Genomic DNA, 18,163 nt, shown 5'->3' with positions numbered 1-18,163 from the left:
CTCCATCACAATAAAATGCCCAATAGCAGATTGGTTTCCTTTCTATCCAAAACTGACCTCGCATTTTGAAAAAAAAACAAGAACAAAATAACTTTCCGAAACTTTAGAAAGTGTAAATTTAACATCATTTTCAACTAGCCTAGACGTATCAATTTTAACAATGACATTATAGAGCATACAGCAAGGAAATCAAAAGAAAAAAAACGGTAAAAGAGATTGGTAATTTAGGAAATAGACAAGTATCATGAATGACAATAAAAACTTTAGTTATATTTCGTGACTCGTAGTAAAATCTGGGATACATCTACAATCACCAAATGAGTTTACTAATAGTCATTTTTGACTTTCTTACTGAGACTTGAACTCGAGACTTGTCACTTTAAAATCTCCTGCCTTTCACTCATATTATAAGTAAAAGAAACCAATTTCTTCGACGAACACTAGATTACAGTTTCCTATAGTTTATATACAGAATCAGATATCCCATAGATATTTAGCTTATTTACAATCTCCGTTTATGTAGATTATTAATGACGATATATATGAAATCCACAGCTACATTTCTTACCATAAAGGTTCAGTTGATGGGATTACATCTTAAAAAATTACGTGCTAATAAACTACACTTCGAAAATGAAGGATAACCTTATCGTAACTAGAAATCGCCAACTTTTGTTATGTGAAATAATTATTTCCAATTAGTAAGATTTCTAGTGGAATGTCTTTTATACGTTCCTAAAATCTTATTGGTTTACTAAGTCTTGTATTTGAAAGCATCGAAATTAGGAGCTTATTAAAAACCTATGAGGCATATCTCGTAACAAGAAAACACTGTATGAGGAACTGCATCAAGATCATTAGCATCAGGTAATCAAAATCATTATAAAGCATAACGACCTGAATCAGGCAATCACGAACAACCTAGGACCTGATACAAATGTGTAACTATACTATCTAATGTTTAATTTTTTTCACTTATTAGCAATACAGCTATTTCAAATAACCTATAAGTCCCTCTCCTTTTCCCTGATATAAAAATTAGGACTGAGGCACATTTGTGCCAGACTCTACGACTAATGAATGTACACTGGTATATGTTACCACCGTTTGCACCAACAATGTAAAATGAAACAAACGGAAAAAAAACAAAAGAGAATTAGAACTGACACAAATAAGTCAATAAACGAAGTCTGGAAGAGTAAAATCGAGGAATGAAAACTATTACATAATAAAATTCTCGACATAATTCTCAAAATAATAATAAATATAGTCAGCTAAGAACACAAGTGTAGATCAGTCCAGTTTGTCACATAGTTCATTAGTAAACCAAGAGAATGATAAGAATAACAAAGAGGACCTAAACATTATTCATGTTTTTGATGATAGAAAGTGAACATTAAGCATTCATTTTAAAAATAACACATAAAATTACGGAGTAAAGTGTGTGGATAAAAGCATGATGTTTGAAGGGAGATAAATGACAGTTATGTCTATCCTAGTGCGACCGACTTTAAGCCATCATTTAAGGTTTTTAACCATTATTAGTGAATATCGCACGGACCTCAACTGGGAAGTATTTTCCTATTGACAGAGTTAAGCATAAAATGGATTATTGCCAAGATTTTCTGTGAGATTTTCACAACTTCTTTCTGTGCTCCCCAACACCGGAAACTGGGTAGGCTGTAGATTAAGAATTACATCCTCACTGACGATTCTCTATATCCATTTACGACCCTACATTTAACTTTAACAATATTCATTCAGTTATTCAACCATCTACGAGCAATGCTTCGAAGATACTAATGGCCAAATACTAAATATTTCATAGCCACGAAGCAAAACACAAACCTTTGTTACGAATGGACAACTCAACTAAGGTATAAATGGCTCAAATTAAGGAAATATAGGTGATTTCTGCACAAGTGTTGATATTTAGTCAGCTACCAACTCAACAAGGCTGATGAGACCCTCAAGGTAAGTGGACTGGTTAGTGTACTAGACTACATCACTACACGCGATCAAAACGGACATCGATGCAGAGACCTGAGTGCAAAGAATGAATTGATGTATTTGGACAACATTGACTAGTTTAGGGTTGCATTACTTAAATTTGCTAATCACATATTATGGCTATCCTGTGGAATCCAGTCAACGGATATGAATCTACCTAAATAGGTTGAAATAACATTCAACAACTGAGGAATTCCCCGCACTTTGGCTACCAGTAATTATGATCAGCACAAAAAACCACAAAGAAAATCGATTTCAGCTGAACTAAAACAGACCAAGACTAATTACTTGTCTAGTGAACTACATGCCACTAAAAAGTGGAGACAACCTAAAAATTACGAATTATTAGGTTCCCTAACCCGCTACTTGAGTTTTTATCTGACACCAGCCACTGTTCCGAATGTTTAAAATAAACAACATCAAAGGCTCTTTCATGAATCCGTAAAATTGATCAATTAAAAATAGAGTTGTGAGAACTAAGTGGTGTGAACAAGCATACGTAAATAAACGTGTTACTTTCTTATAGATTTATAGTCAAGAATCGACCATTGTTATTTAACGGGAGGAGAGTATAATTCAGACGAACTTGATTATATATCACCCTCCTACATCTTATTAATTTCACACTCAATAGCTAAACGATCAAGAGTTCCTGAGATGTCTCACAACAATTGCTGCAACAATGTGACTGATATTATCCCCAAAAAGCCATTTACTGATATTTCTTATTATAATTATACGTTAAAAAAAACAATAATCGTTTGCCTCAAATCAGGCGATATATCTTCGCTGAAGACCTGAATGCATAAAAATTTAGCTTCCCTGACAGTAAATAAAGTGGGAGCCACGACATCACTGAAAGCTAACTTTTCGATATCGTAGAACAGTTCAAAATTTTTTTAAAGTGTGAATTCATTAACCTGTACAATATGACCTACCACAATATATTACTAAAAACAAATTTCGCATATACCAGTGTTGATGGAAACATTTTTGCCGATTCGTAGTTAATACCTATTGAACGAATTCCAGGTACGACCTCAAGAGTTATAGCCAGATTTCTAACAAACTTCTAAAACCACAAAAGATGGATATAAACATCCCAATTTATCTTTGGAAATAAACATTTAGATGCTACCATATGTGATTTGCTAGGTTCTCCTGATCGACTCTGTTCCAAAACATACGAAAGAGAAGACAACCCTTAGTCGTTATTATCCGGATTAGAGACAAGAACTTGACCTACTGACTTAGAATACTCAGTCACCAAAGTACTCGTTGAAGTTTAGCCTCAACAGAATAAATGAGGAATATCCACAGGCCAGGGTCTAAGTATAACCGATTGCACTGAGTACAATATTTAAATGTCATGGAAATTTCTTGTGAGGACAATTAGTTAACTACGGAGTTCTTTGGACTTTTTCTGAAGAATCAGCACAGCATTTATTGATTAATTTCTTTCCCTTTGGCTCAACCATTGCTTTTACGTATTTAAGCCTTTATCTGAAAACATTGATTGTGTTTCGCTCGTGGACACCAAAGTATATATATATATATATATATATATATATATATATAGTAGTACATCAGTTGGTGTTAAGATACACTACATCGATTTTATGTGAATGGCCGGAAATCGCGGAATTCCTCCACAGTCTAGGCAAAACAACGCTGGCTATGGGTGAGATGAAAAATTCAGATATTGTATCTGGATTTTAGCATCTAACCCATGATATATCATCTACATGTAAAATACAATTTTCAACTCCGTCCGAACTAAGGAAATTTGTGACTGAGAATTATTGAAAGATGTATTATTAGAATAGCCAAGTTGATGATAAAAAAATGAGCCTCACCTTATTAACTGTTACTTCCAGCTCCACATTTAGTGCTTGTAAATCGTTTTCGAGCTTTTCTGCATTTTGTTGGATATCAAGTAACTCACGTGTGGAATCAACGAAACTTTGGTAGTGATAGCTGCAGGTCTTTTCTATTTCTGCATTATGCTCTGATGCGCGCAGATCAAGAGATGCTATGAAATTGGCTAGCAGTTCACCTGTTGGGCCTCCTATACGAGCTTTGAAAGCTGCCAACTCACTCTCTCGTAGCTTGCGAATAACATTTGCCAACGAACCACTGCTACCCGATTCAATCTCATCAAGCAGTAAGTTGAAGTTTAAATTGTTGATATTTGGTGAGGACATATCGACATCTTAATGACCCATGGTCAGAATACTTTAAAAGTTGCACATATCTTGCAAGGTCGTCTGAGTGTCTTTAATACTGTACTTAAAACGTCTGTCCTTAAAATTCAATTCTATTAGGTGAAAAGAAAAGCGTGTGAGATCTCTGCTGTTCTTAGCGACGGAACTCTCTTAGTTGGTTCATTATTCATTCGGAAACACCTAGTCCAAACCTCCATGGACCACTACTAGAACCTTAGTTAATTTTTAATTTACACTGGTGATCTTTTTCAGTAACCTTGAAATTTTATAGAACAGTTGTGGATGTTCTCTATCGGGTTAAGGTTAACAAGCACTAAACTTACTTTTGCGCGTTTCACGAACAGAAAGTTTGGTCCTAATGTGACTTGTATTTCTCAAACTTCCCTTGTGTTCTTGCGCAATGTGGGTACCATTTTTGACCCAGAGAATCTGTTTCAAGCTTAACGTTCGGTATATTACGTTCCTTTTTGATCCTTATTTGGGTCGATGGTAAACTTTGACGTCGCTCCAGCTTACTATTCCGTTTTTACAGTTTCCCACTTCGAGTCTAGGTTTAGTATATCTGTAGTGGTATCGATCTTAACAACACAATCCTACTACACTAGTATAATAACCAAATTACCAGGTAGTTGTCGGTCAAACAAGCATCCAAAATAGACTCCGGAACCTACCATTAAAAGTAACACATAGTGAACAAATATTACTGGATCGCAGTTGGTTGTATAATAAAGCATCCACTTTTTCGATTATAAATCACTTTGTCTCTGGGTACTATTCTTTGGTGGCTGAACAGTGCAAGGAAAGTAATTGCCAACTCCCAGGCTGTCGTTAACCCGTTAAAAACGACATGCAGTCAGATGAGTGCAAAGGCTGGTACCACGAAGTTTGCAAGGATCTAACGTCTGCGGCTTTTAAACGGTTTAGTAAAAACGGTTGCGTTTTGTCGGCAGTGCTGCTGGGACGGAAACCTCTTTCTAACTGAGGCCATTTCAACGAGAAATCATGCCAAAAAGTGTATTATTAAAAAAGGTTGTAACACACATACAGTACTGTCGACACACAAACTAGTGTGAAACCACGTCAAATAATCCCGGTAGCAGCTGACTCACATCGGTCAGAAGAGGAAAGATTGTCTTCAAAGAGGTCGGTCCCAAATAAAAACTCAAGAAAGGACGTTTCCTCTGTTCCCCGTCTTTTAAATGGTAGTTGGCAGGAAACGCCGCAGAATCGCGATCGCAAGGCTAGATCTGTTTCAAGCAGGAAACAACCTGACTGCCCAAGCCGTCGATAACCTTCTGGAATCTCACAGTGTGTTTGACGTAACTGTGGTTGCTACTTCGACAAAAGTTGATGAATGGGTACAAGAAACGACATAACGATATGAAAGAAAATCCAAACACCTAAAACGCAGACGATAAATTAAGGACTGATCACAGTGATAGGTCAGTTATCTTTCGAAGAATCAAGGAGGGTGAAAGCTCAGAACCTAAAACTCGTTTTCAGCATGACACTGGGTTGATAAAACAGCTACTAAATCACCTTTTGCCCCAAAGTATCTCGGTAGTCACCTCACTAAAAAATTGTAGACTAGGTAGCCAAACAAACTTCAAACCAAATCAAACCAGACTGGTTACAGTAGTATTTAAATCTCCTAATGAACGGGACTTAATTTTACGGAATGAGCATAAACTAAAGGGTTCATAAGTTTTTGTCCGTAAGGATTTGCCGCTCACAGACCGTGTAAAAAGACGAGAAGCCGGAAATGAACTGGAACTTGGGTGAGACGCTGGCAAAATGACCCAAATATTGTAAATTTTCGGGTTGTTAGGTTTCGACAGAGAATGATACCGAATCTTCTATGGGTGCAACACGGAGTCATTGAAATAGGCTTCAGATCCATTACACTAATGCTCGGAGCTTGCTCAATAAGCAGTCGTAACTAGGTGTATAGACTGACTCTACTAAGCCAGGTATGGCCACAGTCACATAAAATCGGCTGACGCAGCCTATAGATAGTATGGAACTTCATTTTGAGGGTTTACGTTAGTAAGAGCCGACAGAATTCAGAAGCGTGAAGGAGGAAGTTCTGTACATTAGGAATATTAACTCACTTGCCATTATCGACAGCGAGTCCCATGAGAGTGGGGCGTGTAAATTAGTTAGTTGCCGTTTGAAATGCAAGGGACTAGAGCTGATGATTGGTTTGGTCTACCTCAGTCCAAGCTGTGAGGCAAATTAGGTCTTTCTAGACAGTCTCCCTACTTGGTCATGAAGTGGTCGATGTCTAATCCTAGGAGACTTTAATTCACTCATGGTAGACTGAAAAAATCTGAGAACTGGATTGTCAAAATATTCCCTCAATCAGGTTCTTGTTGATGCGGTTATTATAGATGCCCCAGTACGACATGTGAAAGAAGCGACGAAGTACGACCCAGACTCTGAATCATTCTTACTAGATCTTATGTTGACCCATCATGAGGATGACGTCACGAACCTCGGTTACATACCACCCTTTAATGACTCAGTATCTGAATCCAATTGGATTGTAGGATGATTGTCATCGAAATACACATGTCGGCTTTCCATGTATATTTCACCCACTTAAATCGCGTTGGTGAATAATGAAATCAAATAAGTAGAATACGAGATTGGGTTTCTGAATACCTACATTTTGTACACTCATTCATCTGGACAGGACATGGGAAAGACGAAGCGAACAGGGCAGAGAGAAGCGAAATGACGCGCAATGGAGGAGGAGATTGAGCCAACTTCATATAATTAAACGTTAATTAATATTTACAGCCACGAAAAAATAAGCTACAGATATTTGACGAGTAGCATAGGATGTACACACATACGCTGATATAAAAACAGTCAGGGTTGATAAGTGAATAATTAACAAGGTCAAAACGTGACTCAAGAAGAATGGATAAACTGGCCTGTCCAGAGGCTAGAATGAGGTATATGGACTTAAAATATTCACCGACACCACAATTCCCGAGTAAAAGTGACCATGCACTTCTAACCATATTTTACTTCCATTTAGTTGTCAAAAACGAGCACACATCAGCTCAACCCAGACCCAAATTCTCGAAAGCAAATGTACAACATATTATACACTCAGGATCCTCATCAGATTGGACATTAGAGCCAGGGTTCCTAATTGGAAGAGCTTGGGATGTATTTCGAAATTTATACTTAAAAGTTACTGCGCCCCATATCCCTTGGACTACATCAAGGAGGCCGAGGAACTCCCCACTACGGTTCCGTAGGGAGGTTTGCAACTTTCTTCACAAGAGAAGAAATGGGGGGATTCAGGTTACTGAGGACTGAGGAGACAAAATCTCAATATTGAGAAGCTCGGAATACCTGTGCTTCGACCGTCTGTAAGTCTAAAAGGTTTTACGAAGGAAAATTTTAAAGAATCTATAAATGGCCTAAACGCTTGTGTTCGTATATAAACCAAAGGAAGGAAAGAAGAGGAAATATTCCAGCACTGTTGGGAGATAGTAATGGTTCATCATTAATGGGAGACCACTATGGTAAACCTCGCGTATTCTCAAACTACTTTAACAATACATTTACCGTAGAAACACCTTTCCCATCAGTCCATACAAATCCCCCACACACTGGACAGCGTGACCGTTAAAGAACTCTATATCTTTGGTCTGCTAAATAAGCTCGACATAGACAAATCCATGGGACTTAATGAGCTGCATCGTAGGTTACCAAACGAACCAGCTATCTTAGTTGCAAAACCCTTAAGTATATGTTTTGATCTATCCGTAGCCCAGGATCGTTTACCAAAAGACTGGAAGCACATCATAGTAAGCCCTGTTTTCAAAACAAGTACGAAACATGAAGCTGAGAATTATCGACCCGTTAGTCTAAATAGTATGATTTTTAAAAGTCTAGAAAAGAGTATTCGGAAGATGTTTAAATGTGTAGATGAAAACCGGATCCTTTCGGAAAGCAAAGTGACTTAAGGACAGGATATTCCTGTCTCACTAACTTGTTAGTGGATCGTGAAAGCTGGTGCGCTCTTAAAGACCAAAAGTTACCTATAAACGCAGCCTACATTGACTTCATCAAAGCTTTCGACAAAGTTCCTCATAACCGGCTGTTATATAAAATAAGAATTGCCGGGGTTGGAAGCAATCTGTTGATGTGGATAAAAGAATTCCTAGTTGTGCGCCAACAAAGAGTGCGGGCGAACTCCAGGTTGTCTAGCTGGGAAACTGTGCTTAGTGAAACGTCTCGAGGTACAGTTTTGGGGCCAGTGCTATTCCTCTTATATATAAATGAACTTCCTCGTCTCCTATCGTCATCGGTCTTGGTATATACTGACGATGTCAAGATATGAAACTCGATAAGAAGTGAGGGTGAAAGCTTAGGATTCCAAAATGGCCTGGAAAAATTATCTGAATGATCTCAAACCTGACAGTTGCTGATAAATACTTTCAAGCGCATTGTTATGCATATTGGTAATCAAGGTGCAGATACTTACATAGTGAATAACATTGACCTACCTGTCGTCCAGACACACACTGACTTAAGAGTCATCGTTAGCCAAGACTTAAAAACTATTGTACACTGCCGTGCAATAGCGGTCAAAGGTTTCAGAACTTTGTGGTCAATAAGTGGGGCTTTTATTCATGTCGATGCTAGAACGTTCCCGACTTTGTATAAATTATTCGTGCTTCCTAAACTTGAGTACTACATACAGGCTGCTAGTCATTGCCTAAAAAAGACAGTGAGCTTTTGGAAAAGGTTCAGACAACAGCAACTTAGCTGATTCCGGGAATAGCGAAGCTCCCGTATGATGCTCGATTGGCCAAGCTAAACCTATTCCTATTATCATATCGAGGGGATAGAGGAGACTTGATTACAGTTTTCAAACTGTAACGTGATAAATTTGCACCTGATATGCACTCATTTTTCTTGTCTTTCAGAGCATAAAATATACTAGGACACTTTAAAAAAGTTCACAAGCCCAGAATAAATTACTTGCCAGCTGACTATCGACTTTCCCACTGGACCATCAACGAGTGGAATTCATTACCTTAACACGTGATTGAAGATCCATCCATCGGCTCTTTCAAAAGAAAGTTAGATCAACTGAGATATCGTCGTTGCCAGGACTAACACAGGCCATCAAGCCTCCCGTCCTTTCGAAAGCTGAAGCTGAAATCGGTAGTTCTGAAAACGCAATGCTTGTACGGCCATAAGTTAAGCTGTTAACTAACGGTGATTGCTATTCATCCCAACGCGACTTGTTAAAATATCTTTATAATAAACTATTCTTAATTACGATAATCTCACTTTGTTTAACTCTCTAATGATCTTCACACAGATTTTCACTTCGCACGTGTTAAGAACTAAACCAAAAGTTTTGAATTTATAACATGTATTTCCCCACTAGTTGCTGCCGCCTTCTTTTTGATTTATTTTTCGGTTTACCAATACCTGGAGGATTCTTACTATTCTTTTAGTAACCTCCAGCGCGCAACAACCTCCCTCTATTTAGCATAGGTATTGGTCCTAACCACACAATCCCTAGAGCTGAATTTGAGATAACTGAGAAAATGGATATTCAACATTTAACACGGAGAAAAGGCCAACAGTGGTGAACGCGGAAACTTTCATTTGGAAACTAATCGGATAGCATGGCTCAGTTTTGTAGGAGTAGTCATGCCTGTGAAACTTATCTGTTTTATTCATACCAAATATATTGTCCTATCTCCAACCTAAATGTTTTCTTCAGAAAAGCCAATCATATTACTGATTATCAGGTACGATAAGTCAGTGTAGACAATGATGTGACTTCCACGTGAGGTATTATAAATTAGGTAGTAACATCATGACAAATCTACAGTTTTAGGACTACGTCTATTATTATAGTAGTACTTGAGTGACCGCGTGTTCCAAAAAGGGAAGTGATTTCATACTTGTTGTGATTATCGTTGCTTTTGTATATTTGTTGCATTAAAAAGCATTTGTTGGTCTACTTTAACTTAAATTATTTCGGTTAAAATTTCAAATTTTGTTAAAAACTTTGTTTTGTGGTACCTTGTTTCTCATTGACTCTGACACTTGTGTTTCTGTTGTGATCACATTGTGTTTTAAACCCTAACCTGATTACAGTGATCGGCAGTACTTAAAGATGTGGAAAGCCGAATTGTTTATTCCCTGTGGATAAAGGGATGCAGTGTGATGAGTGTAAAAAGACGTTCCACAAGATGTGTACCCATCTTAGTCCCGTCGCATATAAAAGATGCTCTAAGCCTAACTCGCATTAGCTTTGCATGTTTTGCTGTACAAACAGGACGTTACTAATCCAGGAGGCTATGAGCCTATTAGATTTGGCCTGTAAAAAGAACGATAGTGGTTGCGCTGGTAACACAGGTACTGACAGTGAAGACTGTGTCAGTGTTCTACGTGCCGTTACAGGACGCGATAAACACCTTCACTCCCCGTTAGTTGTAACGGAGAGTGAAGCACCACTTGATATTGAAATGGGTAGTCATGCATCTCCAGTGGAAATCGAAGACCCGGATATAACCATCACCGTCTCAAATGGTCGCGATGTGGCTGTCCTAAGTGATGAAAAATGGACGGCATGGACGGCACAGCGTAACCAAGGGGAGCATTTCAAGAAACAACATTATTCAAAACTTCTTCCAGTAACGTTCAATAATATTGCTGATGTCGAGGGTGTTATGCTAGACAGTCACTTGTTGAATTGAAAGGTGGATATAGGAATGCTGTCTGATACACCATATTCTGAAGGCAGTCCAATCAGAAACATCCTCAAGCAATCTAACGAGACTCTCTTCCTCGGAATGAATTTCATTATGCAAGGTGTCCCAGAAAACACGGACCCTGATTATGAGGACTACGATATTCTGGAGCGAAAACCTTTAGGGCAGCCATTGAAGCCCAATAACATAGTGATTCAGCATGTGGTGCGATTTGCCAAAAGGGATGGGACTTCTAAACCTCAAGTAATGATGGCAAACCTCACATCTCAAATGGCCCCTGCCACTCTCGAAGCATATCGTGTCAACAGACGCAGGTGACCAACTGAAATCCACTTTCATCCGGACAGGCCGTATGATGCAAGAATCAGGAGCAAAAGCAAGTTGCAACTAACTTTTTCACTTCTGGTCTGTCAGGAACAAAGAAAAAGCGGTCAAGGGACTACAAACTCTGAAAACCTGCCCGTCTGTCTACATTATGCCCGGTCGGATAAACAAGACGAAGAAGCTCATGCGCTTCAAGTCGAAAATAGTGTCTGGCTATATACGAATACAGCGAGCTTACTGAACAAAATGTATGAGTTGCGTAATGCTAATACTACTTATTTGATAGGAACATCTGCAACATGGGTACCTCCTCAAATTGCATACCAATGGCTAGCAATACCCTACATATCCCTAGTTCGTGACGGCAGAAAAACAGGGAAGATGGAACAACCCTTTACCTATGATCTTTCTTGGTACTACATCAAGTGTACACTCAAGGGTTTATCAATATTGGTGAATCTATATGGCGCTCAGCAAGATTGCCTAACACTGAAGATGTCTAGTTTTAGTCATCCCCAGGAAGCCTTCTTCTGACACCTAATACAACAATCGTATGCTGGACGGGTAAGCACATATCCTGATTCTAGGAAACTTAATTCCTCCAAAAGTCAACCTCACTGAACACACGGACATTAGAGGTGACAATTCCACTAAAGCTCGGTTCTTTAACCCTAATAAAGATCTGCGATCATCCAAAAGTTTGAAGACAGTAACCTACTTGGAAAGTATTCAGACGCCATTACACAGTCTGAATATTTGCAAACGAAGAACTTCTAATTGACTACCTCTCAATCCTGGGCCCCCGTGGCAAAAGTGATCATGCCGTCATAGCCTTTGATTTTATCGCCGAAACTGAGTTAAAACATCCTACTGACATCAAGCATTGGAATTTCAACTGGTTAGATGTACTAGCTTTACAGTTCAATCTACAGCAAGTAGGCTGGGAAGCCCACCCTCGACTTGACGTTTATTAGGATTTCTTACTGCGCTAAAAATCATTGTGTCCCCCAAAAACTACAAGCAACATACAGCGATCAAGAATTGCACTCTTCGAATTTTAAAACGCGAATTCTCTACTGTGTGGAATATAAACCAACTAATGACGACAGAATGTATGGGAACTTCAAATAAGAAAGGAAACAATGTAAAAAGTGTGGTAAGAGAAGATAAGCTCCGGAATCAAACAACGCTAATCGATGAATTTGTCTGTAGTTCGAGAAGTTTATTCTGCCATGCAGCATGTCTTCGGCAAGCCAAAACGGAGTTTTCCAGTTGTTAAATACTAATGGCCCAACCAACAACGGCGATGCCGCCGAGCTTCTGGCGGAATAGCATGTTAAAACATTCTAACAACCCCACACTTGCTACATCTACGAGAGCTTCAACTGTAATTCAATTGGATTCTAAGAAGTGAACTTGGGATCTGTTTCGAAGTACGAGATACTGCACCATTTGAACAAGGACACTTCTCCTGGTCCGTAAATGCCTCATTTTGCCAAATTGAGGGAAGCCGCTTCAGTCCCTGCAGGACCTCTCGGCATGATATTCTTACATTCACTAAGACGAAGCACAGTACCAGAAACTTGGAAGTTGGCTTCCATTACACCAGTTTCCGAAGAAATTTGATGCTGCAACCCACTTCTCTGAATGCTCTCAAAAATTATCAGGTCACTGTTAAGTGACGGTCCATATGACTACTTACTATGCATAAGCTTCTTTTCTCCACGACAGCACGGTTTCAAGAAGGTTCACTCTTCTATAACCGAACTACTGGCTGCGTTGGAAAGATAGACTATCATCCTTGATCGCAACAGGGAGTTTGATGTTTTAAACCCTGACTTCTCAAAAGCTTTTGATAGGGTCAACCATATCTATTATCAATAAGCTAAAACGATTAAATATCAGATCGTCCTTAAATGGTTGGCTCACTTCATATCAAAGTAACCGACTTTTTGAAGTCACAGTGAACTTCATTGTTTCTCAGGTTGCCGAATGTTCTAGTGGGGTTCCTCAAGGTTCAATAATAGGACCACCGACTTCCTTAATTTACATATACGACCTTCCTCAGCAAGTATCGCCTGATTTATAACTTTTCGATGATGAAGCGAAACTTTAGAGATAGGCTTGGGGTAGACGTGATAAACTGGCATTTTGAGAGTATCTGACTCGACTTTTAGGTTAGGCAGATAAGGAAATACTTCACTTTAACACCCAGAAGTGTAAGGTAGTACATCTGAAGCATGATGCAAATTACTCATAAAACTAAGGTAACTTTCCTCTAGAGGCATCTCAAGTTGAAAACGATCTAAGAGTGTGGGTATCCTATGGTCTGAAGTCTAACGCTACCTGAGTAAAAACACCTTCCGAGCAAACCTTTTACCGGTGACGTTGAAGCATATTTTTTCCAGTTCGACGGAAGAGCTTGCCACTTAACCTTCGAAAGATTTATTCGACCCCATTTAAAGTGCGGAAACATAGTATTTCCTCCCACACTCCAAAAGGATAAGGACACACTAGAACGCATCCAAAGGTGAGCCATGAAATCATTTCGGGGACTCAGATTCAAATCTTATGAAGAGCGCCTCGAATCACTGGAAATTTATTCATTAGAGTATAGGTGTCTCTGAGGTGACCTTCTAATGACTTACAGAATCGTAAACGCTTCAGGGCATCCCCTTAAATACCTAATTAAGCTCAGTCCCAACACAAACTTTAGGGTTTACAATCAGAAACTGGGGGCGCAACTCAACAGAATGGACTGTAGACACACATTCTACTCCCTAAGAGTTGTCAAATGCTGGAATCCAATACAGGTTGAGCTAGTCAAAGTGACTTCCCAGGAGTCCTTTAAGAGAAAACTTGACATATTTTTAAGGATTGACTACAGTATCTCAATATTATTTACCAACTTTTTTATTCTTCCTTTTTCCGTTAATATACCTAGGTCCCTACCTGGAGGTATCGGTGATCCACTACTACTAGATATAGAAGTCCGTTGATGGAAAGCTTCTATTCCGTCCAGAACAATTTGAACCATTTGACTGCGCTTCTACGTAAGTTACAGCTCCGTTGTCCAGTGTGTTCAAAACATTTAAAACCAACAAAGGAATTCTAGTCATTGGAACTGATACAGTTCTTCCGACTTTTTTTCTTTCCTTTTCTGTTAACAAGTAGTTTGTTCATTTGTTTACTTCCAAAATTTGAAACGGAAGTTTTATCGTCATATCACTACAAACAGTACGCCATAACCACCTGTAAAAAGTGACTTATTGGTCGCTATTTCTGACAGCAAAGTTCGATGTGTTTGTTTAAACGTTTGCTACTGCTTGTGACCTTTAGACTGAACGACGCGTATCTTCGAATTTTTCTTCACTGTGGGTCTGTTCTTGGGTAGGGGTTCACTGTTATGTATCTAACTTATACCATTCTGATTTATGGATCTGGGAGGCTCTTTGAACTCCCAACTTTTATGCGGAGAAAGTAGTATTTCTCAATCGACAACAGAATATTTACAGTTATTAGAATTCGGCATGCATTAACTGTCTTTAAATCCTACTTTCTTATTCAGTTGTCAGAATTTCGTAACGTCCATCAACATACTTCGTTCAGCTTCACGTGTATTTTCCTCATATGTAGTAAGGTGTACTTATTCCAACTCTATTCTTATCTGGTAAGTGGTTAACCGGCGTAGGCTGAATTTTTTTAGTCCACTGGGTTGTTTGTGCATGACTTATGTATCATGAACACAGCGCAAATGTTTAGCGTTTGGTACCACTAAGGGCAGCTTTCATAGCAGAGGAGCTTAGTTATGCTTGCCACGGTTTACTGGACACCATGCAAATTTGAATTTACATATTGATGTGTTTTCCGGGTTTAGGCTCACAGTAGTTTTCTTGTGTTTTTTTCTTACAGACTTTTGACTCACGAGGGTAGTCACCATCATTCGCCAATCGATCTCTTAATTTAAATAAACTTCGTACAATATGCATGGGAGAGTTAAAATTATACAGACAGCTGAACAAGAACGAGCTAGAAAGCTTAAAAAAGATCAAATAAGTAAAGAATTCTCAGAAGAATGTGAGAAGCTGTGGATGTGTCGTGAAAAAGAGGACTTTAATGAAATGCATTTGGAAAAAATTGGTTCCCTTATAGAGACATCGCCAGACACAGCAACCCTGTGGAATTACAGACGCGAAATAATAATGCATCTTCTCCGGAGTTATTCTGAGGATCAAGAAAAGGTTTCGAAGTTATTTGAATCTGAATTAAACCTTACAACTCGCTGTTTATACAGCTCACCGAAATCTTATACTGTTTGGTATCATCGTTCTTGGGTTATGAATAATCACACTTCTCCAAATTGGGAATCTGAATTAAAGCTTTGTAACCAAGCGTTAACACAAGATGAAAGAAATTTCCACTGTTGGGATTATCGTCGCTTTGTTGTTTCCAGGGGTAGAATTTCAACAGAGTTAGAGCTTGAGTTTACAGACTCTGCTATAGAAAAAAACATGAGCAATTATTCAGCTTGGCACTATCGTGGTGAACTTTTAGCTTCCACATCTAATGTTTCCTCTGTATCATCATCTGAAAGCCCTAATCTTCAAATCCAGTTGGATAAAAAACAAAGCCAATCTCGATTTGACTTTTCAGTACCAAATGGCGAACTGGATCTTGTTCACAATGCAATATTTACAGATCCTGCCGATCAGAGTCCTTGGTTCTATTATTGGTGGTTATTAGGTCGCGGAGAAAAAAAGGTTTATTTAAGGGAACTGTATATTTCACGGAAGCTGGGAAGATTTGTTCTTGTTTTCAGCTCCGTGAAGTTGATTCAAACTTTAAAAGAGTTGCAGGTTTCCATAAAAGTGTTTCCCTGTGACGGTACAATTTCTAATTCTATAACTTTGACACCTGAGCTTCTTGGGGGATGGAACTCTGTCCTAGATGAGCAGTTATCAGCCGTTTGGTGGTTGCCGCTTAACCAAGATTTAGTATCTCGTTACGCTCCTGATAATGATAGGCACTTGTATCAGTGTCGACCTTGGAATGTCGTAGCGCAAGTCTGGATTAGGAAAGCTAATAGCAATGTAAACCAGGAAATCTGTGAAAACATGCCTGAAAATTCTGCAAATTACTTGTTCCTTCAGTGTTGTATGAATTCTCATCAAAATGAATCATTGACACGTGTCACTCTAGACCCTCTAAGATTGTTAAATCCTATGATTTTGCCCTCACATGATCCAAAAGATTTGGTTGGGGAACTGAACATTGTTCGTGACCTGCTGTCATTTGAACCGAAAAACAAATGGGCTTTGTTGACGCTTGTCAGTCTCCTTCGTTTTATTCGACCGCATAGTTTTCATGAAGAGGTAAACGAAGCGTTAAATGTGTTAGTGTCAGTTGACGCTCAGCGTTCTTTTTATTATGAGCATTTGCGATCTCTGTATGCAGCCCTAGATGTTCTGGCCCATGCATATGAAAACCAATCCAGGGAAGTGGTGTTACATCATCTGGATATGAGTTGCTTTCGTAATCTTGATTGGTATACGTTGATGACCAAAATCGATTTTTCTAATAACTCAATCGTACGAATCCCGGATACTTTCTCTTATTTAATCTCTGTTTTGGAATTGAATCTAGATGATAACCAGTTAGTAACTCTTAACGGAATTTCTCGTCTTCCATCTCTAACCAACCTTTCTGTGCAACGCAATCGACTGTGTACTTTCGAATCTATTGAAGACTTAGTTTATTGCCCTAGTTTGCGCGTAGTGTACATAAATGGGAATGAAGTAGTCAAGTTACCCCAGTTGAGTAATTTGATATCAAAACATCCGGGGTTTCAAAGACAGGGAGATTCATTTTCTTTGGTGTACGATAAGACATTTCACCATTAACGTCACAACTTTGTACAAAATATTTAGATTTAATAGCATAATTCTGATATTTTTAACTTGTGATATTCTACAGTTTTCCATATGTAAATTTCCATATTTCTGCATTAAATATATCCAACACTTTAATACCAAGAGACAAGTACGAAGTATATTTGTTTATTTCATTTAGATGGAGGTAAAATATGTTTTTGGGTTCTATGGGTTAGACGTTGTGTTTTGCTTAAAGATTGGTTACTAAATCCACTTTTTCAGCTATGAGGGAGAGTGGTCTAGTTAGTTTTGATTGAACACTTACGTTCCAACGTCCAAAACAATTGTTCTCGAACAACCCGGCCATACGTTCTTGCCTCGTTGCTCACTAGTCTCAGATTCGGAGCACAAAGTGATTTACTTAAGTACATAAGAACTACTCATTCGCTGTTGGTACTCATAAAGTAACTGAATAGTTTCACAGAATCCACTTGAATAAAAAATAACTCATTCAACAGGTACTTGGGTATAAGTCTTACTAAGTGTGAGGGCTGATGATACTACTTGGTTGCCCGAATTAAAGTGGGTTGGGTTTCGGACCTGTGACTTAATGGCTGAAAGTTGAACGCTTTCACTACTTTGGGGACTTGTCAGGACTTAATACTTCTATTTCAGCATTATGTTGAAATTAATCCTATTTTTTAACGTCTGATTCAGCTTAGTAAGATAGTAGGACCATAAGCTCGCAACCACTCTTTCCTGCTTGTCGTTGCCGATTTACCTTAATTCAAAGATATAGAGAATCCAATCACTTGTCACAGTCAAACATTTTGATTTTGCGTATAATTGACATTAAACCTGGGGTTATCATACCAAAAATGGTCAGCCAAATCATCATCTTAAGGCGGTTTTCCTAGGCATTTTATACGTAAATGGCTATTAAGAGTTAAACGTGGTTATGTTCCCTTACTCT

At 38.6% G+C, this 18,163-nt stretch overlaps 2 protein-coding genes across 2 annotated transcripts in view; one reads left to right on the top strand and one right to left on the bottom strand.

Annotated features, from left to right (window-relative positions):
- Smp_146100 (putative sec15) overlaps nucleotides 1-4,250 on the bottom strand; it is a 39,018-nt gene extending 34,768 nt beyond the window's left edge. The window contains exon 1 of the mRNA XM_018796279.1: nucleotides 3,867-4,250. Within this exon, the coding sequence (XP_018650507.1) occupies nucleotides 3,867-4,214 (348 nt within the window). The 5' untranslated portion in view covers nucleotides 4,215-4,250. The remainder of the gene's footprint in view (nucleotides 1-3,866) is intronic.
- An 11,053-nt stretch (nucleotides 4,251-15,303) lies between these two features.
- Nucleotides 15,304-17,220, top strand: Smp_208010 (putative rab geranylgeranyl transferase alpha subunit; the record flags this gene model as incomplete). Its single annotated transcript, XM_018796278.1, has 1 exon — nucleotides 15,304-17,220. One exon carries the CDS (start codon nucleotides 15,304-15,306, stop codon nucleotides 17,218-17,220), a length of 1,917 nt encoding a protein of 638 aa, XP_018650506.1.
- Nucleotides 17,221-18,163: the final 943 nt, after the last annotated feature.

Source organism: Schistosoma mansoni, chromosome 2 (assembly GCF_000237925.1).
Source record: "Schistosoma mansoni strain Puerto Rico chromosome 2, complete genome".
NCBI lineage: Eukaryota > Metazoa > Platyhelminthes > Trematoda > Strigeidida > Schistosomatidae > Schistosoma > Schistosoma mansoni.
The sequence above is the reverse complement of the archived record's forward strand: the minus strand, read 5'-3'. Positions and strand labels throughout refer to the sequence as shown.